A 25,015-nucleotide genomic window follows, 5' to 3' on the forward strand; every position below is an offset into this window, starting at 1 on the left:
CCTGGCTGAGGGATCAAAATTTATCTGACCATGTTAAAACTAGGATTTTGGATGCCCCTTTGCAATCTGATGTCTTGTTTGGTTCTCCTGTTGAGGCAGTTTTAAAGAAAATGGAAGACAAGGCTAAGTCTATGCAGACTGTTAAGGATTTTTTGCAGGTTCAGCCTCCAAAGTTTAGTAGAAATTGGCCTACTAAAGGGTGGACGTATCCTTCTTATGATTCCCAGTCTAGAGGTAGATCTAGATGCGGCAGGGGCAGAGGTCAGGGCTCTTTCAGGCCTAGGACAGGGAGTTCTCCTGCACAGTCTTCGGGTGAGGGCAGGGGTCAGTCCTTTCGTAAACAGACCCAATGACCTACCTTTTCAGCTGCCAGAACCTTCTCGCCTGGCAGCACCTTTGGGAGGAAGGTTGGCACTTTTCAAAGAAAATTGGAGTTTGATTACCCAAGACAGATGGGTACTGGATATCATACATCACGGTTACAGGTTTTATTTCCATACCTTGCCTCCTTTCAAAGGCATGCCAGACATTCCTCCTCAACAAAGAATAGAGGCTCACAAGCAAATTTCTCTGTTACTCCAAATAGGGGCCATACAGCCGGTCCCTATGCCAGAAAGGGGCCTAGGATTTTATTCTCGCCTGTTCCTTGTGCCAAAAAGGGGAACACGTGGAGACCAATTTTGGATTTATCTATCCTCAACACTTATCTGGACATTCCCAAGTTCAAAATGTTGACGTTACAACAGCTTTTACCTCTACTGGGCAAGGATCACTGGATGGTAACTTTGGATCTCAAGGAGGCTTACCTTCATGTTCCTATCAGGCTAAGTTGCAGGAAGTATCTGCGTTTTCGGACTGGGACTTCTCACTATCAGTTCTCTGCATTGCCCTTTGGCTTATCTACTGCGCCCAGAGTATTTACGAAAGTTCTGGCTCCAGTGATAGCTTTCTTCAGGCTAAAAGGAATACAAATCTATCCTTATTTGGACGATTGCCTGATTCTGGCTCAAGGTAGTGACTAGCTTCTTCGTCATTTGGAATATGTGATAGCAGTGCTAAGATGCCTTGGGTATTCTGTGAACGAAATAAAGTCCAGTCTAGTACCCTCTCAAGACATGTGCTTTCTGGGTGTAAGACTGAATACAGCATCCCAGATGGCCTTTCTAACCCCGGACAAACAAAAGAATCTTTCCCTTTACTTCCATCATCTATCTCTTCAGTCCGGGCTGACTGCAAGGACAGTCCTTCAAGCCTTAGGGTTCATGGCATCTTGTATTCTGGTGCTTCCCAATGCCAAACTGCATATGAGGAAGTTGCAATGGTATCTCAAAATGTATGGACTCAGCACTGCCAGCATCTGGACACTGTCATTCAAATAATACCTTGCATTCAAAAGGAATTTTTGTGGTGGGCTCAGGAATGTCACCTAAACGAGGACTCTCTGTGACCCGGCCAGAGGCGAGTCAAATTTTAACGACAGATGCCTCAGACAAAGCTTGGGGAGCTCATCTAAACGGAAAGTGGATACAAGACAAGTGGCCTGTCAGACTACAGCATCTACATATCAACTTGAAGGAGATGTTAGCAGTCCAGTTTGCATTAATAGCTTTCAAGGATTTACTTCTTCCAGGGCAGGTGTTGATTCTAACAGACAACACAACTGTCATGTGGTACATCAACAAGCAAGGGGGAACACATTCTTATCCTCTATGCAGGCAAGCAATGATTTTGTGGGAGACTGCTCTCAGTTTACAACTAAGTCTTCAGGCAAGGTTTCTGCCGGGAGCACAGAACTCCTTAGCAGATGTGTTAAGCAGACAAATCATGGATCCCCACGAGTGGAAACTGGATCTTCATGTATTTCAGAAATTGACAGTGTCCTGGGGAACACCAGACATAGATCTGTTCGCTTCTCCACTAAACCACCAGCTGCCAAAGTTTTGCACAAAGCGGTTTCATCCCACAGCTTGGAAAGTGGATGCTCTTTCTTTCAGTTGGAAAAATCTTCATGTGTATGCTTTTCCACCTCTGCCTCTCCTCCCAAAGGTACTTCTGAAGGTCAGACAGGACAAGCCAAGGATGATTTTGATAGCTCCAGATTGGCCTCGACAGCACTGGTACCCATTACTGAGAAGTCTAGTACGGAAGCCTCCATGGCCTTTGCCTTTGATTCCACATCTGTTGTCCCAGGAGGACAGTCATTTGCTCAATGTCAAACTTCACTCTCTTCACCTAACAGCATGGCATATTCTGTTTTAAACCATAGAGGGTCTCAACTTCCACAACAAGTTTTGAATGTGATTTTGGAAGCTAGAAGGCCTAGTACAAGGAAAGTGTACGCAGATAAATGGAAGAGATTTTTATTTTGGAGTGCAGCTAAGGATTTGGATGTTTCTGAGCCTGATTTAAGTGTGGCTCTTCAATATCTTACTGAGTTATTGGACAAAGGTTTGTCCTTCTCTTCTATTAAGATTCATGCTGCAGCAATTTCAGCTCACTACGACTGTGACCCACCATTGTTTTCTCATCCTTTGTTCAAGCAATTTCTTAGAGGGGCAAAGAATATAAGACCCCACGAAGGGCTCCTACTCCTGCTTGGGATCTCAATTTTGTGTTGGAGAAACTCACTCTACAACCTTTTGAGCCTGCAGCTACTGCTGAGTTGAAATATTTGTCATGGAAGACTGCTTTTTTGTTGGCCATTACCTCTGCAAGAAGGGTTTCTGAATTGCAGGCCCTTATGGCAGTTGAGCCTTTCTTAATTTTCCATAAGGATAGGGTATCTTTACGTACTAATCCTTCCTTTATGCCTAAAGTGGTTTCTAGTGTGGCTTTAAACCAAACTATTCATTTGCCTACTTTTTATGCAAATCCCCAAACTAAAGGGGAAAAGATTTTGCACACTTTAGATGTACACAGGCAGTTGCGATATTATTTGGACAGAACTAAAGGGTTCAGACAATCTCAGCAGTTATTAGTTTCTTTTGCTTTGTGCTCTCAGGGCAAGCCCGTGTCAAAACAAACTATTTCTAAGTGGATTGGATTTTGCATTGCTTTCTGTTATTCCCATCATGGCAAAGAGATTCCAGCTGGGATTAGGCCTCATTCCACTAGGGCTACTGCCACTTCAACAGCTTTTTTGAGGGGGGTGGCTACTAAGGATATTTTGGAGGCAGCCACTTGGAGTTCAGTGCATACCTTCTCTAGGCATTACCACCTTCCTCTGTACTCTAAATCCAGGGCTGGTTTTGCCACTGCTGTGTTGCAGGGCATTTTGGCAACTCCTGCTTCATTATAGTTTAGCCATCCTCCCTTACCTCTGCTTTGGGATTCTACCCAAGTGTTAGGACTGCAGCAATGTGAGATGAAGAACATAGTACAGTTTTGTACCTACCATAAATGTAGATGTTCGAAGATCCACATTGCTGCAGTCCAATTTACCCTCCCTCCTTCCCCTCTGTAGTTTGAGGTGGTTGTGTGGGTTGGGTTATCCATCTGAGGTATAGTGTATATATTGTATATATTGTACATATTTTTGGTGTTAGGCTGGTTGGTTGTTTAGTTGTTGTCTATGGGTTTTGACCTTTCTTTTTAGGGTCTTCTGACATCTGGGGCAAGAAAAGACTGAGGATATGGCGTCGGTCATGCGCATTTGTACCCTGACGTTCTGATGTCAGTGAAATGCGCCTTGACCGACGTCAGCCTTATACTCTGATATTCGGGCCGACCGAGGGATAGCGGACTACCCAAGTGTTAGGACTGCAGCAATGTGGATCTTCGAACATCTACATTTATGGTAGGTACAAAACTGTACTTTTTTCCAGCTGCTGCTTGAGCCTGCTAGTTTTGTGGAGTTGAATACTCTGAAAAACAGCTTTCTGTGTAGCAGTCACTTGTGAAAATCACCTTTCTGGATTTTGGTCACTTAAATATAGGTAACTATTTCTAGTTTCAGAGCTTTCCTTTGAAATAATCATCAGTCTCCCAGTTTTCTTTGTGGCTGCAGAAAGCAAGGAGGGAAGGACCTTCAAATTCCTGATGTGCAGTAACAGCATGGGTGTTACCTGACCCATGTGCTTGTTTTTTGTATCCCTGCTTTTTTGCTAACCATCAGTCTTTCCATAGTGAAAGAACCTCTTTTTTATTCCTAGTAGGACAGTTAAAGGTTGAAGGAGACCATCATCCAAGTGTCCATCAGGGATTTTTTGTTGATTGTCCAAGAATCCATTATGATTTTTATAGTGTAGGGCCATAATGTCTACACCAGGCAGTTGTGAGTGCCCACAGATTCAGAGATATGCAGTGAGTACCCCCCAAAGGTATGCATGTTCCTGCACACACCTCCATGGGTGCTACCATGTGAGCAGCTTGACAGGGACAAAGTGCATGTCTTAACACTGGGATTAGTGCCCTCCCCAAATAAACAAATTAAAATACATTAATGTAAGAAATAAACAGTTGTACACAAGACATTGTTCTTGCAATATATGTATGTTTTGCAGTGAGTGACTGCCTCCCTCTGGCTAGGATGGACAAGCTGGCATCATCTGCTTGCTCTGCTCCCATCCTTCACTATGTAGCTTTTCCAGTACCTAAACAGCTAAGTGAATTTAGGTCACTTGCACTGCATTTCTGGCTTTATTCCTGTTACTACATAGAGCTAGGTCCTACTCTAATTTTTTGATTTTAGGAAGCTAGATCAGTTGTTCATCTGCTTTGCTTCAGGATGGAAGGGCTTGTATTTGTCAAACATACTCTCTCAAGTGGATTGCTAACTGCATTATCTTTTGCTATCATTCATCCATCCTCCAACTGCAAATGCAGCTAAAACCCACTCCTCTAAAGGTGTGGTTGCTTCTAGTGCAGGGGTGTCTAACCTTTTGGCTTGCCAGGGCTGCATTGAGTGAAAAGAAATTGTCTTGGGGCCACATATAAAATATATATCATATAGTTAACTCTTTCGCTGCCACAGGCAACCAAAGTCGACGACCTGGCTGTATTGTAAGTGCATTCCAACAATGAATAAATGTAATAAATGCCTAATATTTCCTTATAATTCTAATTCTCTTATGGGTTCAAGATGTAGTCTGGCCCAGTGTGATCAAAGATCTCTGCAACTGCACAAGTATACATACTATCACCATATGGAGGAAAAACACATTCTGACAGTCTTATCAGTTTCCGTTTACTAAAGCAGCTCAATTTATATCATAAGACTGCACTTACATGTCGCCTTCTTAGGAATGCTTGCCAACAAAGCTTAAAAGAGAATTAGTTCACAATAAAAATAAAAAAGCTTTTACTAATAGATGAATAAGAATCTGATGACAAATATCAGTATATGGGTATGGTGTCAGTTTTATGGTACATAGGGAAGAAGCTCTGACTGAAACACAGACAGCCTAGGTAGATTATCAGCCAAGGTGCTGGAGGAGCCAATAATGTGGGAAGAGGAATGATGAGGTAAAAGGCTGCTCACTTTTCAGAGGGAGCACTATGCGAGAAGATGTTTGTTCAGGGGCACACCCAGGACACAAGACCTGGTGGTGACGCTATAGCTATGTTAACAGTCATCAATCAAGTTGCTAGATGGCTGGGTTTAATACAGGGTTTATCATTATATGAGGAGGTGGCTCCCCATGACACCCCTGTGCAGCCACCATTTGATGTATAGCATACAAGTATACCAAGAGTGAGTAAGAGACACACACACACAAAACTCAGCTGGACAATTATTGCACCTGTGCATGCCCTGTCCCACTGCTTCATCTTGGATATTACTAGGCCCTTGGGCTGAGAAACCTTCTCATTTGGAGCAACATATTCATTGTGGAGGGGACAAATCCAAGGTAAGCTTCCAACAATGTGGGTGGGCATCATTAAGTATGTCAGAGGTATGTGAAATGCTGAGGATCTAAAGTCACCAGTAGATGTGCAAAAGATATTTCAAAGATTTTTCATATTGCCATTCTTTGCAATCATGATGTTTGCTCTGAGATGCAGATTTGTTAGATAGTGTGAAGACCAGAGTGATCAGTAAAACTCAAGAGATCTGCATTGGTATTTGTCTGAGCATAGTAAAAAGTATCAGTGCCATTATCACAAAAATATGACATGGATTCAATTATCTTTAAACCTCCAAATACTAACTGCTTTCTGTTTGGATGTTCTTCATCTCACATTGCTGCAGTCCTTACACTTGGGTAGTCCGCTGTCCTCGGTCGGCCCGAATATCAAAGTATTAGGCTGACGTCGGTCAAGGCGCTTAAGACTGACATCAGAACGTCAGGGTACAAATGCGCATGACCGACGTCATATCCTCAGTCTTTTTTGCCGCATGGTCCGATGCAGAAGCAGCGTTGCAAGTGCCGTTCGGCGTTCTGAAATTTTTCGAATTCGGAGTTTCAGACCGAGTCAAAGTTGGCTAAGTACCCCGTTGGGGAATATTTTAGTTTTTCTTGCCTCAGTGGTTTACCGGATGTCAGAAAAAGTGAATAACTGTATTTCTTGTGGGAAGCAGATACCGCATAGGGATTATCATACTTTGTGTATTCCTTGTTTGGGGCCTGAGCACGACGTTGTTGGGTGTCGCTTTGTGCTAGGTTCAATAAGCGCACTATTGCGAAGGTTAGATTGTGCCAGGTTGGTCTTGAAGCGGTGCAATTATAATATGCCGCCGGATGCTCCGACGCCCGCTTCTTCAAGAAGCGCAAAGACAAAGCAGCTAAACCCAGGCAAGAAGAGTCGTCCGCATCGGACGCCGGTTCTTTAGAGGCGCCAGTGGAACCGGTGGTTCCGGAGGCTTCTCTGGAGTCCCAGGGGGAGACTTTGATATTGCAGGATGTGGCCTCTCAGGAGGCAGGTCAGGCTGAAGGGGCTTCTCAGGTTACTGTACTCCCCTCCCTTCCTAGGGTGGTTAGGCCCTCTCCTTCTGTTTCCAAGGCTTCTCCCAGAGGTAGGCCAGGTTTAGCTTCTGTTGGTGTCACTCCTAGTTCTACAGGATCTGTGCCCAAGAAGCACATGCTTAAAATGGCAGAAGATTTAATTACTTTGATTAGAGGTTCTTTGCCCCCTCCTGATAATAGGCCTAGGGTGGAACCAGAGTTGGGGAGTTTTGAGCAGGCTTCGGATGTTTCAGAGTCTTCGGCTGAAGACTTGCAGGAGTACTCTCCTTATTCTGATTCTGATGCAGATGATTCCACTCCTTCTGCTTCTCCTCCAGAGGATTTTTCATTTTCAGAGACTCTTCATTCCATGAGGGAACATTTTAAGTGGGAAGGTCAGGACTTCTCTGATTCCAGGAAAAGGCTTAGGGAATTTTTGCTTTTACCCCAGCATAGGCCTTTGGCTATACCACCTGTTCTGGATGTTGTGGAGGATGTGTTTGCATTGGCTTCACTTAATCCTGATTCTTTGCCTCCTGCTCCTGTTAAACCGGATAGGTATTACAGGGTGCCTGAGGCTCATAAATATCTTTATAAGAGTCCTAGGGCGGACCCAGAAACTGTTAGTCAGGGACCTAAGGGTGTCAAGGCCTCTGTTGTAAAAAATCCGGTTCCTCCAGATAAAGAGGCCAGAGCTTTGGATAGATGGGGAAAGAAAGTCTATACTTCTTCCACCTTAGCTATGAGGGCTTTGAATTGCCAGTTTCACATGTTGAAATATCAAAACTATCTTCTTTCTCAATTGAAGTCTAAGGTAGATGCTCTGGCGGAAGGCATTGAGTGTAAAGAATTACAAGATTTGGTGCATGTCTCGAACAGGTGGGTAAGCATTCTTTACAATGTGGTTTTGATGCTGTACAGGCCTCGTCTAGGGTGGCTGCCACTGGTTCAGTTCTTCGCAGGCACGCCTGGCTGAGGGATCAGATTTTATCTGACCATGTTAAGACAAGGATTTTGGATGCTCCTTTACAGTCTGATGTGTTGTTTGGTTCACCTGTGGAGTCAGTCTTGAAGAAAATGGAGGACAAGGCTAAGTCTATGCAGGCTGTTAAAGATTTTTTGCAAGTTCAGCCTCCGAAGTTTAGTAGGAATTGGCCTGCTAAGGGGTGGACGTATCCTTCTTATGATTCTCATCTAGGGGTAGATCTAGACGTGGTAGGGGCAGAGCTCAGAGTTCCTTCAGACCTAGAACTGGGAGTTCACCTGCACAGTCTTCGGGTGAGGGCAGGGGCCAGTCCTTTCGTAAACAGGCCCAATGACCTACCTTTTCAGCTGCCAGATCCTTCTTGCCTGGCAGCACCTTTGGGAGGAAGATTGGCACTCTTCAAGGAAAATTGGAGTTTGATTACTCAAGACAGATGGGTATTGGATATCATACACCAAGGTTACAAGTTTTATTTCCATACCTTGCCTCCTTTCAAAGGCATGCCAGACGTTCCTCCTCAGCAAAGACTAGAGGCTCACAAACAAATTTCTCTGCTACTTCAAATAGGGGCCATACAACCGGTCCCTCTACCAGAAGTGGGCCTAGGATTTTATTCTCGCCTGTTCCTAGTACCAAAGAAGGGGAACACGTGGAGACCAATTTTGGATTTATCTATCCTCAACACATATCTGGACATTCCCAAGTTCAAAATGTTGACGTTACAACAGCTTTTGCCTCTGCTGGGCAAAGATCACTGGATGGTGACTCTGGATCTCAAGGAGGCTTACCTTCATGTTCCTATCAGGCTCAGTTGCAGGAAGTATCTGCGTTTTGGCTGGGACTTCTCATTATCAGTTCTCTGCATTGCCCTTTGGCTTATCTACTGCCCAGAGTGTTCACGAAAGTTCTGGCTCCAGTGATAGCTTTCTTCAGGCTAAGAGGAATACAGATCTATCCTTATTTGGACGATTGCCTGATTCTGGCCCAAGAAAAGGACGAACTTCTTCATCATTTACAGTATGTGATAGCAGTGCTAAGATGCCTGGGGTATTCTGTGAACGAAATAAAGTCCAGTCTAGTACCCTCTCAGGACATGTGCTTTCTGGGTGTGAGACTGAATACAGCGTCCCAGATGGCCTTTTGGCCCCGGACAAACAAAAGAATCTTTCTCTTTACTTCCATCAATTGTCTCATCAGTCCAGGCTGACTGCAAGGACAGTCCTTCAAGCCTTGGGGTTCATGGCATCTTGTATTCTGGTGCTTCCCAATGCCAAACTGCATATGAGGAAGCTACAATGGTATCTCAAAATGTATGGACACAGCACTGCCAAGATATGGACACTGTCATTCAGATAATACCTTGCATTCAAAAGGAGTTTTTGTGGTGGGCTCAGGAATGTCACCTAAACAAGGGACTCTCTGTGTCCCGACCAGAGGCGAGTCAGATTCTAACGACAGATGCCTCAGACAAAGCTTGGGGAGCTCATCTAAATGGAAAGTGGGTACAAGACACGTGGCCTGCCAGACTTCAACATCTACATATCAACTTGAAGGAGATGTTAGCAGTCCAATTTGCATTAATAGCTTTCAAGGATTTACTTCTTCCAGGGCAGGTGTTGGTTCTAACAGACAACACAACTGTCATGTGGTACATCAACAAGCAAGGGGAACATTCTTATCCTTTATGCAGACAAGCAATGATTTTGTGGGAGACTGCTCTCAGTTTACAGCTGAATCTTCAGGCAAGGTTTCTGCCGGAGCACAGAACTCCTTAGCAGATGTGTTGAGCAGGCGAATTATGGATCCCCACGAGTGGAAATTGGATCCTCATGTATTTCAGAAATTGACAGTGTTATGGGGAACTCCAGACATAGATCTGTTCGCTTCTCCACTAAACTACCAGCTGCCAAAGTTTTGCACAAAAGGTTTCATCCCACAGCTTGGAAAGTGGATGCTCTTTCATTCAAGTGGAGCAATCTTCATGTGTATGCCTTTCCACCTCTGCCTCTCCTCCCAAAGGTACTCCTGAAGGTCAGACAGGACAAGCCAAAGATGATTTTAATAGCTCCAGATTGGCCTCGACAGCACTGGTACCCATTACTGAGAAGTCTGGTACAGGAGCCTCCATGGCCTTTGCCTTGATTCCACACCTGCTGTCTCAGGAGAACAGTCATTTACTCAATGTCAAACTTCACTCTCTACATCTAACAGCCTGGCATATTCTGTTTTAAACCCTGGAGGGTCTCAGCTTCCACAGCAAGTTTTGAATGTTATTTTGGAGGCCAGAAGGCCTAGTACAAGGAAAGTGTACGCAGATAAATGGAAGAGATTTTTATTTTGGAGTACAGCAAAGGAATTTGATGTTTCTAAGCCTAATTTATGTGTGGCTCTTCAATATCTTACTGAGTTACTGGACAAAGGTTTGTCCTTCTCTTCTATTAAGGTTCATGCTGCAGCAATTTCTGCTCACTATGACTGTGACCCACCATTGTTTTCTCATCCTTTGTTTAAGCAATTCCTTAGAGGGGCAAAGAATATAAGACCCCCACGTAGAGCTCCTACTCCTGCTTGGGATCTCAATTTTGTGTTGGAGAAACTCACTCTACAACCTTTTGAGCCTGCAGCTACTGCCGAGTTGAAATATTTGTCATGGAAGACTGCTTTTTTGTTGGCCATTACCTCTGCGAGAAGGGTTTCTGAATTACAGGCCCTTATGGCGGTGGAGCCTTTCTTAATTTTCCATAAGGATAGGGTATCTTTGTACTAATCCTTCCTTTATGCCTAAAGTGGTTTCTAGTGTGGCTTTAAACCAAACTATTCATTTGCCTACTTTTTATGCAAACCCCAAAATAAAGGGAAAAGATTTTGCACACTTTGGATTTACACAGGCAGTTGCGATATTATTTGAGCAGAACTAAAGGGTTCAGGCAGTCTCAGCAGTTATTTGTTTCATTTGCTTTGGGTTCTCAGGGCAAGCCTGTGTCAAAACAAACTATTTCTAAGTGGATTGGGTTTTGTATTGCTTTCTGTTATTCCCATCATGGTAAGGTGATTCCAGCTGGGATTAGGCCTCATTCCACTAGGGCTACTGCCACTTCTACAGCTTTTTTAAGGGGGTGGCAACTAAAGATATTTTGGAGGCAGCTACTTGGAGTTCAGTGCATACTTTCTCTAAGCATTACCACCTTCCACTTTACTCTAAATCTAGGGCTGGTTTTGCCACTGCTATTTTACAGGGCATTTTGGCAGCTCCTAATGCTTTATAGTTTTGCCATCCTCCCTTACCTCTGCTTTGGGATTCTACCCAAGTGTAAGGACTGCAGCAATGTGAGATGAAGAACATAGTACAGTTTTGTACCTACCATAAATGTAGATGTTCGAAGATCCACATTGCTGCAGTCCAATTTACCCTCCCTCCTTGCCCTCTGTAGTTAGAGGCGGTTGTGTGGTTTGGGTTGTGAATATTGTGGATATTGTATATATTGTACATATGATTAGTGCAAGGGTGGTTGGTTGTTTTTTGCTGTCTTTTGGTTTTGACCTTTCTTTTTAGGGTCTTCTGACATCTGGGGCAAGAAAAGACTGAGAATATGACGTCGGTCATGCGCATTTGTACCCTGACGTTCTGATGTCAGTCTTAAGCGCCTTGACCGACGTCAGCCTAATACTTTGATATTCGGGCCGACCGAGGACAGCGGACTACCCAAGTGTAAGGACTGCAGCAATGTGGATCTTCGAACATCTACATTTATGGTATTTACAAAACTGTACTTTATTTCTACTTCCTGTACATAAATGGCTATATTTCCAAAAAAGTTGGCTATAGTCGTAGGACATTTTCCACTACTCCATCAGAGCTGTAAAAATAATCTGCCATGCACAGTCTTGAACCGAGGACCTTGTACACCATAGTCTTTTCAAGCCATGGTACTGGAATAATTCCCTATAATAAAACTCTGTCTGTGCTCCCAGTTTCAAAGGCAAAGGAAAAGTGCATCTTGAATTTTAATTATAAAACAAAATTAAATGACAATTTTTATACTACATTATTCACTTCTGTACAGAAATGCATCTTCTTTTTAAGCCCAATGTTAAAGCAACACAGGATATTTGTCATTGGTAAGATTTTTCTTAACTGAATGGTTTACAGAGGTAGTCTATCAATATATTATTACTATACCGGCCTAGATATGACACTGCCTACAAATGTCAATATCCCTACATCACACTTCCTGCCATCATTATAAAATTATTAGGGCAAACAAGAGAATATTCAGCTTTATACAGCCCACTGCATGAGCTAACAGAATCTAGAAAAACAGGCTGCATATTCTCAAATATGTAAACGTCTTCCTAAACAAGTAAAATAACCATATGCTATACATTTAAAATGAGAGTAAAAATCATATAGACTGAGGAACAGCTATTATTCTAGATGTGATTTCAGAGGACACCCTAATGATAGGATTCTGATGTATACTTGGTTGTCTGCCTGAAAATTATCAAATGAATAAGAAAAAACAGTAACCAATGTGTATGTAGTAATATTAGTGGTACCTAGTCATACAGGACCAAATTTCTGACTCTCGAAATTTTCTAACAAATTGATTTATTAACAAAATTTTCAGAGAGTTATAACATGATGTTCTTACAAAAAATACAGCCTTCTACATTTAGACTTACTTAGCTGATTGCCACCCATTTGTTCCACACTCTTTGTGAGCTCGGAGGAGATAGTGACATTCTTTGCAAATCCATATAGTTGACAGGTACGTTAATTTAGTACAGCACTCTCTCTCATGCATGCACATACACACACACACAAACACACACACATACACACTTCTACTTTCACGTGCACAAACATTTTGATTTCATGTATGCACTCACTCACTCTGCACTTACCTATTAATACAATTAGGTGCTGTCCCTTTCAAAGGCAATGATGGCAAATCTGTACACGGATCCCTCTTCAGTGCGAACACACACACTGATTCTTCGGTGTGAAATAACACAGTGGGGCGAACACACAGATCCTACTTTGGTGTGAAAAAAGCAAAACAGGAAGGGTGCACACCGACGTTGCGGTTACACGTCATGGGTGCGAAAAACAAACGAAAAATGTGCTTTGGCGAATGTGTACACTGAAGTTGCAGTTAAAGGTTGTGGGCCACATGAAAGAGCTCTGAGGGCTGCATGTGGCCCGCTGGCTGCGGGTTGGACATGACTGCTCTAGTGCTTAGTTCGAGAATTTATATATTTCAGAAAATTTTGCTGCAGCTGCTTGATCATCATGACTTTTGGAGTTTGGATACTTTTGGAAGACTGCAGTTTTCTTGCTCTTCCATCCTGTGAACCCTGCTTCAGATTTACTCAAACCAAGTACTCATCACGGAGGGTCTTTGCAATTAGATTGAGAACTATCTACATACTATCTCATTTTTATCAACTAAAAGTAATTTGTTATAAGTCGGGAATATCATGCCACCATCCTCCTTTGGAGCAGTTTTCTTTCAGACAACTTCTTCTTTTAGTGTTAAGTAGAATAAGTATATATTATTTTATCACTCAACAGAGAGATGCTGCTTTTTTTGTTTGTTTTTGTGGCCATTAACTCCATTATATAGCTTTCACAATTTCAGGCTATTGTGTGGAGGGGGCCGCATCATGCCTTTCGCAAAGACTCTCTCTCTTAAGATCAAGTTGTGTATCCTTTTGAAAGTGGTTTTGGAATTCTCCAATCAGGCTATCCATTTTCTTTTTGGAGCAAAGTTTATGGGAGGAGAGAAGGTTAGCACTTTATATCCCTGCTTTGTAATATCTGTTTAGATTTTACCTAAGAAAGAGGAAAGAATTTTAGGAAATGGATAGTTTGTTAATTTACTTCAGGAACAGAGTGAATGACTATTGTGAACCAAACTCTTTCTATGTGAAATGCTGACTACATCATTTTCTATCACCAGGTAACAAACCACCCATTTGATAATGATGCGAGGTCAAGTCCACTAAAACAGTGGGCATTTATAATTGCCTGTTTTAAGAATGTCTCTTGCGGACATGTGTGCTGCAGCTACTTGGTCTTTGTTAACATAATTTCAGGAAGCACTGCTGCTTGGATTATGACTTTGGGAATAAGGTTTTCACATTTCAAACCATTAGAACTTGACTTTGAGTCTTTTGTAGTGAGACTTTTCAGTGTATCCTGTAACCCTGGAAAGTTTTGGGTACTGCTTTAGATTCTTTCTAGCAGTGAGACATTGCAGAGGGCACTGAATTTCAGACATAGCGGATCTGTACACACCAAATCGGTTGACCTGTGTAGGAACTCTTATAGTTGTACTTGTTTGCTGTCTCATTGTGTTGCATGACCCTCCACACTCCTGTGAAGATGGTGCCCTGAAAAGTATGTAGGCATGTAATTTTATGTTTCTCGTTTTTTTTTTCTCTTTCTTTCACATTTCCTTATTTACTTGATGGAATTTATATTAGGGATCACAGGGCCTAGTTGGGCTCCCCTTTGCCTGGTGCATGTCATGAAAGCAGGAGGCCTCCACCCCCCATTGAATTTAGAGAAGGCAATAATTCTCCAAAAATCAAGATATCAGGAGTCCCAATAGTGCTTCAGTGTAGTATGTCTCCTCACATATCATCCAGTATGGTGATTACATATCTGTTATATAACCTGAGGTACCAAAGCATTTAAGAGGTTAACAAGAGAAGAAGACTTGCACAGTTTTGACTTGTATAGGAAATGTAATATTGTTCTGGAAATTGGTTTAGAAAAGTAAAGATTCCCTTATTAAAAACTTTATTACAAAAATATTTTTAATACGTAGGACTTGAACAATCGTGCACAAGGTGAGGTAACTATCCGGGAAGCCCTTCGTGAACTGGATCTTTGGGGAGCTGCTACTGTCTTTACATTAACTGATTATCAAGACAGCCAGAATCGAATGAGTAAACTGATCAAGGACTGGAAGGATATTGTAAACCAGGTTGGAGACAACCGCTGCCTTCTTCAGTCTCTAAAGGATTCTCCATATTACAAAGGATTTGAAGACAAAGTCTCTATTTATGAGACAAAAATGGCCGAACTTGATGAATACCTTCACAACCTAAACCAGATTCAGAGGAAATGGGTTTATTTAGAACCCATATTTGGTCGTGGAGCTTTGCCAAGGGAGCAGGCACGCTTCAGAAGAGTGGATGAAGACTTCAGGTAAATAAACTTTTAAAGCCTTCATAGAGGCTGTTTCCCATATAGACAGTTATGGTAATTAATGCTTCTTTTTTAGTTTGTGAAAATGCACATTGTCATGTTTGTTTTGTTTTATGCACAACAAAGAGGTAGATCCTTACATTGTATTATGATACAGTGCTTTGGGAAAGTGATTGGACATTCACAACCAGTTATTTTATTTAATTATTTTGTATTGTTTACTTTGTATTGACTTGGTTAGTCCAACTAGGCATATGGCTATTTTTCCTGCACAGACTCAAGGTGACAGTTATACTCTGTAGGAGTAATCTGTCCAGGACTTCAGAGAAATTTTGCTACTGATTTTATTTTTGTATTTTTTATTTATTTATTTTAAGTTCCACTACTGTTTTTTGAGTGATTTTTCTGTATATGCTGTTTGTTGTTTCAGTAAAAAAAGTGTCTGAAACTTTTGTATCCACCTGAAGTACCACTGATTTAAACATGATATCTATGTTTAATGTCTAATCATAAGTCCAGAGGGCAGCATTTCCAGACTGTATCACTCCACCCTTGCAGTGTTCTAATGTCATTATTGAAATATGACTTCAGGTACCCGATATAAAGATAAAGAACACTTTTCTGGTAGTCCTGATGTCAGATTGGTGTGGTTTTTTTGCTGAGCAAGTGACACCAGTGTTTCTTTGGTGCTTCTTAACTCATGCATACTCATGACTTGATTTCAGTATGCCCTTTAATAGCTTGCAGAGCTAGTTAGAACAGCTTAGCATGATCCTCCATACATTGCTACTGCCCCAGTGAGCTGTGGTCTGTGAAATAATTACTTGTTTATTTTTTAAGTTGTAGATGCACAATTGCAGTTAAATGCCATGATTGTGCATTTGTTAATGCATGTATTTAAATAATGTGGTCCTAATAGAAAATGTTAAACTTGCATAGTGTTTTCCCTCCATATCTTCCTTTTATGTGGTTCGTCTATTAGGGCACACACAAAATGCATGGTGTATTTAGTATTATAGATGATGAAACAGGCAGCTACTGAACCAAACAAATCACTACTGCTTAACCTTGTTAAAAGAAGATGCCTTGCCTCCCCTTACCCACAGTGCACAGGGTTTGAGGGCCCATGTCCAGATCTGTTCAGTCATGGAAGGAGTCATCAACTCTGAAAAATGGACCTAGGCTATCTGGTTATTTGTCTTACATTTTAGTGGGTATTTTCCTTTATTTTTTGGACTAGAATATGGCAGAGCTGCATTCAAGGTCAGCATGTTCCTTTTTATTTTTTGGAACACTTTTCTTGTCAGAACAGAGTTTACTTAGTCATTGTTCCATCCCCTGCTTCGTTTTGACACCATTTTGAATTAAGCGTCCCTAGCCCCTTATTTGATTTAGTTTCTAATTAAAATTAAGAAAGAAAGGTTTTTAGGGCTGTTAATTAGGATCTCTCCTGGGTTTTTTTTCCTGCAGTTTAGAGTTTCCTTGTCTAACTGTAGATTTTGGTTTGCTGTTGCCTCTTTTTTGGCTCTTCATGTCATAGTTGCCACCCCACCCCCATCTGCAGAGCTAAATCTTTCCATCAGTTATCTGAAACCTCATATTTTCCAGTCATTGTGCCTTATTCCGCAGCTTTGTTTTATTCTAGAACATAAAACGAGTTTGGAAGGCAATTATTAAGGATCTGTACGTTTCCCTACAATTGAATGCTTCATTATCTACTGTAGATTTTTGCTGTTGTCAGAAATGTTGCAGTTCTTTCATTTAATGCAGTGCTGTCTTTTGTCCTACTTTTCATAACTAATGCCCTTTTTCTGCCAGTTATGTGAAATCTGGAATTTTCAACTCAATGTGCGTAATTCTGTAATGCCTTTATGTCCCTGGATATATTTATTAGGCCGATTGATTTGTACTTTGATATATTGAATAGTCTCTTTCCTACAAGTCTGAGTTGAGTGATTGATGCATTTTGTTTTAATGATTTTCAATATTAATTTATCTTGCAGACTGTTCTCTTTAGTGTATGTGATGAGTTTTGTTATGCCTTTCTTGTTTGTGATGCCTTCTATGTCCACAGTGAATCTATGCCGACTGGTGTTTCCATGTGTTTGTTAATTCTTGCAGAGGAAATTGTTGCTCCTTTGTAGTACTCTGGCTTACTGCTAAATTTGTACTGTATGTAGCTTGTTATGCCTTATCTTTCTGTTATGCAAGATCCCCCTTCTAGAGTAAATCTGTGTTGGTTGACATTTCTGTACTACTTTTTTCTGTTCTTAATAATGTATTGGGTATGGAATTTAGTTCTGTTGTACTTTACTGTTCGGTTTGTATGTTTTTCTTGCTGCAGCTTCTCTGACAGATGTGCTTGGTATGGTCTGTGTTTCTTTACCACTACCACAGTTATCTCAGTCAATCTCAACAACCTTTTTCTTTCTTGTTTCAGAGGTGATTTTTCTTGGCACCTGTTGAAGTCTGTATGTTTTTTTTGTTTTTTAGTTGATGTTCAACTGGTGGTTTGCTTGCAGTCTCTCGCTAGTTTTATATTAGCTCCATTGGTAGTTGGATCCTGTATACTTGGTATTGGTTCTGTCTTTTGACATTATTGAGGTTTCAGGCTTGATCCCCCCTTCCTCATGGTTAATGTCTTCCATTATTATGATTCCAATCATGAGATGATGCCTTTTCTTGTTTCCTTACATCACTGAAAGATCTTCCTGGAATGCTTTTCTCCTTAGAAATTAGCAGGTCCCTTCAAGGTGACTTCCATATTGATGGCGTCTGCCTCAACTTCATTCAGCTTCTGATACCACCTCAGTATCTACATGTTCCTTCAGATTAAAACTTGACCTCAGCAGGAGTGAACTTGAAGCTGTTGGCTTTAAATTTCCCTATCTGTAGCTTTCTTCATTGTTGATCATGTCTCTGTGAGTTTGGCCTGGACACCATCAACCTCTCCTTATCTTGTCCATGAGATCTCCTGGGAGTAACAGTTATTTCAAGGTCAGTGTTCCCCTCACTGGGGTGAAACTTGATTGTGTTGGGATTGATTTTAACTCTCTCAGCCCCAACATCTTCATGGGGTGTACGGATTTCCATGGAAGTATGTGTTGGAATATACAGGGTCAGCCTTCAGTCCAGCTATATCCTTTGAGTTTGGATGTGATCTTTACTCTCCTTTTCAACTTGTTCTTCAAGGCTAACCAGGCTATCCCCTTCCTCTCATCTCTTTCTGTTCCTTCTGGCTCTTCAGACCCCCTTTTCTTGGCTAATGTCCAGTACTACCAGAGGTTACTCATGAATAAGCTACCTGCCATGTACCTTGTTGGTTCCCTGTTCTCCTTACTTATTTTCAGTTATTTTTGGACACCAGGGTTGACAGCTGTTGATCCCAGGTGCCCTGTTGACACTTGAATGATGTTATTGTAGCGGTTAGGTAAACCCTGGGATTCTTATGGCAAATATTTGAGGACCTTCAGATACATCTGCCTTGAGGACTCTTAAGTATGGAACAGGTATGTGTTTTTCTTGCCCGCTGCTGCATTAGTGGCCCAGTGCTCTAAGACTTAATTGTTTTTCCTTTTTACATTTCAGTACTTTATTTTTGTCAGTTTACTGGGACCAGGCATCTCTGGCAATGAAGTTGGCATTCCTATCACCTCTTGTGCTTTTCTTCTTCTCTGCTACAGCAGAGCAGTGGAGCAGAACACCCCTTTTCATTACCTTGGTTACCACTGTGAGTTACTGCAATAGTGTATTTCTGTTCAGTCAGTTAAGAATTCGTTCTGAACCTTTGACACATGGGAATGTGCTCTAACAGAGAACATTTATTTCTGAAACAGGGTGTTTTTTAGTTGAGGCTGTATCTTCCTTTCTGCTAAAATGGTCATAGCACTGTGCTAGCAATGGTAAGGGTAGATGTTGGAGTGCATTTTTTTCCATACAGACTAGAGTTTTCTCCCTTGCTAGGACGTTGTTCACAACCTGATGCAGGGATGTTAGAGATTAGTTGATGCTTATTGACCATGCTAGGGCATTTGTTTAGGGATCTGATGCAGGATCTTTGGAGCTGATCACCTTAGGAAGAGCTTAGTTTGTGGTCTGATGCAAGATCTTTTGAGGAGATCACCTTAGGAGCATGGTTTGTGGCCTGATGCAGGGTCTTCTGAAATGGTCACATTGCTAAGATCTTGGTTTGTAGTCAGGTGCAGGATTTTCTAAGATGCTCTGCTGCTTAGAATCTGGTTTAGGGGATTTATGCAGGGTCATCTGAGCCCATAGCTCTGCTCACAGCATATGTCTAGGACTCCAATATCTCTCCAGGAAGCAGGCTCGGGACAAAGTGTTTCCTTGTTCCTGACTTCGGGATTAGTCAAGACCGTTTACCATTCTGTACTGAAGTCTTTATGTCTCCAGTGGTCTTCATTTGATTTGCCTTCTTGATCTCGAAATTCCCCACTCTATATCCCTTGATCTTTTGTGTAGGCATATATATATTTGCCTTAGGGAATGCTCCTCCTGTTGTCCCTCAAGGCAGTTCTCTAAAGGTGGTTTATACAATAACTTCCCTAATCCCTTAATCATACTTTTCTTCCAGAGTCACTCAACCATGTCTATTTTCCTACTCAATCTGCTCCGACCATACCTCTCAACCACTTAGTGGAAGAAATCTGGACAACGCCCGACAAAATAGGGAGACAAAAGCCCAAAAATAGAGACATATTTTAAATATTACTTTTATAAACTTAGAAAGGTGCTAGAGTAACATGGTTTGTTTTAACATACATTTTCTGAAAGATATGAAGTCTGAAACTCAAATGTATGTCATTATTTAGTGACTTCAATCCTTAGGTTATCCCATTTATTTGCCAGAAAAATTAAAATTGTAAGAGGAGTGGACCAAAAATTTGAGCCGAAAATTTGGACAGTTAGGTATGGCTAATAGCCTGTATTTCTGATCTGCTAAGAGTTCACTAAGGTCCAACATCCTCCTTTTATGACTTACTTTCAGCATTTCTTCCAGTGCCTTGGGCATAATGGCCTTTTTGCTACAGTCTGTCTTAATGGTGAGATTTTTGGGAGACCTTTTAAAACATTCTTTGTGTAGTTTACAGCTAGGTATGTTGGTTAACTGACTTGCATGTGCACTTGCAGCTGCTTCAGACATGCTGCATGTGGAGAGCCTGTCTCCTGACTGGCATTTATACTTGCTGGTGGGAGTTTTTACTTGGACTGTTGGCCCATCCCAGCCTTTGAATGCTTCTTTTTCTTTAACCCAAGAGTATAGCAGTCCTTGTTTACTTAGTCATCTCTTCTATTTTTCTAGTGTGGGTATTTCCTTGGAAGGTCTCATCACTGGTTTCTTGGGAGGCTTATCATTTTCCTGTATGAGCTAGCTTCTCTGTGCTGACTTGCTAGAAGTTGAACCTGACTGCGGTTCTTCCCCCATATACATTGTCACAGATTCCTTGTATGGTACGGCCAACAATTACCAATCAGTCTTTATCGATGTAGTACACGTGCATACTCAAAACTCTCCTGCTTTATCCAGGTGATATATCCTCCTCTGAGACCTTAGAATGTTTTGCCCTCCGAAAGGCTTTTTGCTTTCAACCCATTGTCTAGCTTCTCTGTACTGACTGTTAGTTGCTAAAGCATCTCCAAGCCACTTCCAAGTATTTGTTACACTCTTATTTTTTAATTCTTAGTGGTATCTGTCTTTCATCCCAGTATCCTTGCATGTAGCCATCTAGTACTTAGAACTTTCATGCTCTTTTTGACAAGCTGTAACCATGGATGCTCTTCATGTTTCACTGTTGCAGTCATTACATTAGGGTAATCTGCTGGCAGGTTGCCCTCAGTCGGCCTGATTAACAAAGTCTTGGGTCCTGCATCGGTTGCTGTCCCTTCTTCCATGATGTCAGGTAGTCAGGGGTACAAAACATGCAGTCGATGCCATTACATTAGTCTTTCTTGCCATGCAGTGCCCAAAGCAGAAGCAGTTCGCAAGTGCCAGTCAGCCGACTCCTGAAATTTTTGTTTTCAAGTTTCAGAACCGAAGTCTTCAACTTAAAGCTAAGTACCCCGTTGGGGAAACTTTTTTTTGCTCCTTACCGATGTCAGTAAAAGTTAATAATTGCATTACTTGTGGAAAGCAAATATCTCATAAAGATTTTTATTCGTACTGTATTCCTTGCCTAGGCCCTGACCACAACGTACCTTGTTGTCGGTTTTCTGCTTTATTTAATCAGAGCATTATCTGTCGTCTGTATATTTTTGCCTCTAAATATTTCGGTTCTCGGTTTAATTATCCAGAAATGTCGTCGGTTAGCCATCCAACTACTGGGATTCCGAAAAAATGCAAAGATAAAGACAGAGACAGGCCGCCGAGGTCCAAAACTGCCAACGACGCTTCACCTAAGCCAGTCGCCAGTTCGCCGGTACTCAGGTGCTTTTGCAGCCCCTGATAACCGCTACTTCTGATTTGCAGGCCTCTACTGAGACCCATTCGGAGTCCGGTATGCAGCGAGATACTTCAACTATGGTACCCGCGGATGTCTCACCTTGGATGGGTCCGGAGCCGCTGTGCAGGCACCGGCTTCTGAGGGTGTATTCAGGCCTACAGACTTGCATATTAAATCGATGCCACCTTCATTACTAAGGCCTAAGTCTTGATCCATGTCTAAAAAACCAACGCCCAAGCCACATGCTCAGGCCCTTATGCCTGAAAAACAAATGATAAAAATGGCTGAAGATCTAATTACTCTAATCAGGGGTAGTCAACCCCCCCCCCCCATCTAAGAGCCTAGGACTGAACTTGATTATGAATCTTCTGATCAGGATTCTGTTTCTTCTGACTCCTCTGATGACCTGGATTTGTCCATACCTACTTATGAGTATTCTGATGCAGAGGATTCCATTCCCTCTGCTTCCCTTCTTGAGGATTTTTCTTTTGGGAAAACTTTACGTACTTTAAGGGAGCATTTCCACTGGGAAAGCCAGGAATTTTCTGATTCAAAAAAGAGGCTTGGGGATTTCCTCCTTCTACCTCAGCATAGGCCTTTGGCTATACCCTCCTGTACTAGACATTGTTGATGATGTGTTCTCGGAATCCAGTTTGGCCCCTGATTCCCTGCCTCCGGCTCCTAGTAAACCTGACAGATACTACAGTGTTCCTGAGTCCCACAAGTTCCTTTTCAAAAATCCTGTTGCAGATCCAGAGACTATTTCTCAGGGGCCCAAGGGCATTAAAGCTTCTACTGCTAAAAATCCTACCCCTTCTGATAGAGACTATAGGGCATTGGATAGATGGGGTAAAAAGGTTTATACTTCTGCAGTCTTGGCAATCAGAGCTTTAAACTGCCAATTTCATATGTTAAAATATCAACAACATATTATTGGACTGCTTAAACAGAAAATGATGTTGATTCCTGACTGTGTGGAAAATAAAGATTTACAGGATTTAATGCATTCTGCTGAACAAGTTGGAAAACATACATTGCAATGTGGTTTTGATTCTTTAAAGGCCTCTTGCAGGGCTGCTGTTACTGGGTCTGTCCTCAGAAGGCATGCTTGACTAAAGGAGCAATTTTTGCTTGATCATGTTAAAGCTAAATTGTTGGATGCTCCTTTAAATCAGGACTGCCTGTTTGGCAACAAGGCTGAAGAAGTTCTTAAAAAGATGGAAGATAAAGCTAAATCTATGCAAACTGTTAAAGATGTTTTACAAGTGCAACCTCCAAGATTTAGAAGGCACTGGCCTACTAAGAATTGGTCCTTTCCAGTCCCTTCCAGGTCCTCTCAAGCCAAACCCAGACACAGCAAAAACCCCAGGTTGCAGTCCCAGGGAACTCTCAGAACTAAGCAGTAGGGGGCCTCCACTTCCAAATCTGGAAATAACAAGACACCCCCTATGGTAAACAGTCTCAATGACTTCCTTTTAAAATTCCCAAGCACTTATCTTTTGACTGCCCCTTTGGGGGGGAAGATTGCTCTTCATGTAAAGAACTGGGAACTCTTAACCCAGGACAAATGGGTTTTAAATATAGTGTCCCAGGGATACAGATTTCATTTCCACATGTTGCCAACAGCAAACTGGTGGCCAGACCTGCCCCCAAATCAGTGGGCAGAGGCTCAAAAACATCTACTTTCCCTTCTAAGCATGGGGGCTATTCAGCGGGTACCAGAAGAGGAAAAGGGACAAGGTTTCTACTCCAGGCTTTTTCTGGTACCCAGAAAAGACAAATCATGGCGTCCAATCCTGGATCTGTCTATCCTAAACACTTTTCTGGCGATTCCAAAATTCAAGATGCTGACTCTTCACCAATAACTTCCTATGCTAGGCAAAGACGCCTGGTTGCCAACTCTAGATTTAAAAGAAGCATACCTGTACATCCCAATCAGGGAATCTTGCAGAAGATACCTACACTTCAAAGCAGGCTACTCGCATTATCAATTCTCTGCACTGCCCTTTGGTTTGTCTACTGCTCCCAGGGTATTCACAAAATGCCTGGCTCCAGTTATTGCATTTTGCAGGCAAAAAAATATTCAGATATATCCAAACCTGGACGATTGTCTAATTCAGGCAGAAAACCAGGGCATGCTTTTAAATCATCTGGCGTTTGTAAAAAGGGTTCTAACTTCTCTGGGGTACACCATAAACAAAAAGAAATCACAACTGGTACCCTGTCAACAAATTACATTCCTGGGTGCAAGCTTGAATACAACTGCCCAGATGGCTTTCCTCACGCCAAAAAACAAACTCATTTGGTAACTTACTTCAAACAAGTGGCCACAAAAACCCTACTATCTGCAAGACAAGTACTGCAGTCCTTGGGGTTCATGGCCTCCTGCATTCTTCTAATTCCATCTGCAAGACTGCATATGAGAAAACTACAGTGGTATCTAAAAAGTCTATAGAGTCAACATTATCACAGCCTGGAAACAATGATTCCTATCATACCTTGCCTAGGCCTGGAGTTCCTATGGTGGGCAGAGGCCCACCACCAAAACAAGGGACTACCATTCATACTACCCCCTGCCACCCAAACCCTAACTACAGATGCATCAGACTATGCACGGGAGGCTCACCTGGCAGGGAAGTGCATTCAGGGCAAATGGAACCCAAATCAAATGCACCTACATATCAATCAAAAAGAAATGTTAGCTGTACAGAATGCTCTGACAGCCTTCAGAGACTACATTCTTCCAGGACAGCTAATGGTAAAGACAGACAACACCACGGTTATGTAGTACATAAACAAGCAGGGGGGTACACATTCCTACCCCCTCTGCAGACTAGCCATGGCATTGTGGAACACAGTCTTGAGCTACCAAGTGCACCTACAAGCTCAATTCCTGCCAGGAAAATTGAATACACTGGCAGACGGACTAAGCAGAAACCTCATGGACCCACACGAGTGGAAACTGGAGCCAAGTATTTTCAACATGTTGACAAGCAAATGGGAGAGACCAGACATAGATCTATTTGCCTCCCCCCAGAACTACCAGTTGGACAGGTTTTGCACAAGGACTCCCTACAAACAAGCCTGGAAAGTGGATGCTCTGTCCTTCAGCTGGAAAAACCTATCAGTCTACACCTTACCCTCAACTACCTTTGCTCTCCAAAGTTCTACTAAAAGTCAAACAGGACAAACCAAGGATGATCTTGATTGCTCCAGACTTGCTGCGCCAACACTGGTACCCCCTCCTGCTCAGTGTGTTGCAGTTATCTCCATGGCACTTGCCTCAGACCCCTTCCTTGCTGTCTCAGCAGGAGAACCAAATTCTGCACCCTCAGCTTTCAGCATTGAACCTTGCAGCCTGGCTAATCACTTAAATTCATCCTTATCATCCCTCAGCAAACCTGTGATGGACATCATCTTGGAGGCAAGGAGACCTAGTACTAGAAAATCTTATGCTGACAAATGGAAA

General features: G+C 42.1%; 1 protein-coding gene across 2 annotated transcripts in view; it reads left to right on the forward strand.

Annotated features, from left to right (window-relative positions):
* DYNC2H1 (dynein cytoplasmic 2 heavy chain 1) overlaps window positions 1–25,015 on the forward strand; it is a 6,555,988-nt gene that overhangs the window by 2,366,997 nt on the left and 4,163,976 nt on the right. For both annotated transcript variants that reach the window (XM_044072582.1, XM_044072581.1), the window contains one exon: window positions 14,706–15,088. In XM_044072582.1, the coding sequence (XP_043928517.1) occupies window positions 14,706–15,088 (383 nt within the window). The remainder of the gene's footprint in view (window positions 1–14,705; window positions 15,089–25,015) is intronic.

This window comes from Protopterus annectens, chromosome 5.part0 (genome assembly GCF_019279795.1).
Source record: "Protopterus annectens isolate FY-2018-M chromosome 5.part0, PAN1.0, whole genome shotgun sequence".
Taxonomy (NCBI): domain Eukaryota; kingdom Metazoa; phylum Chordata; order Ceratodontiformes; family Protopteridae; genus Protopterus; species Protopterus annectens.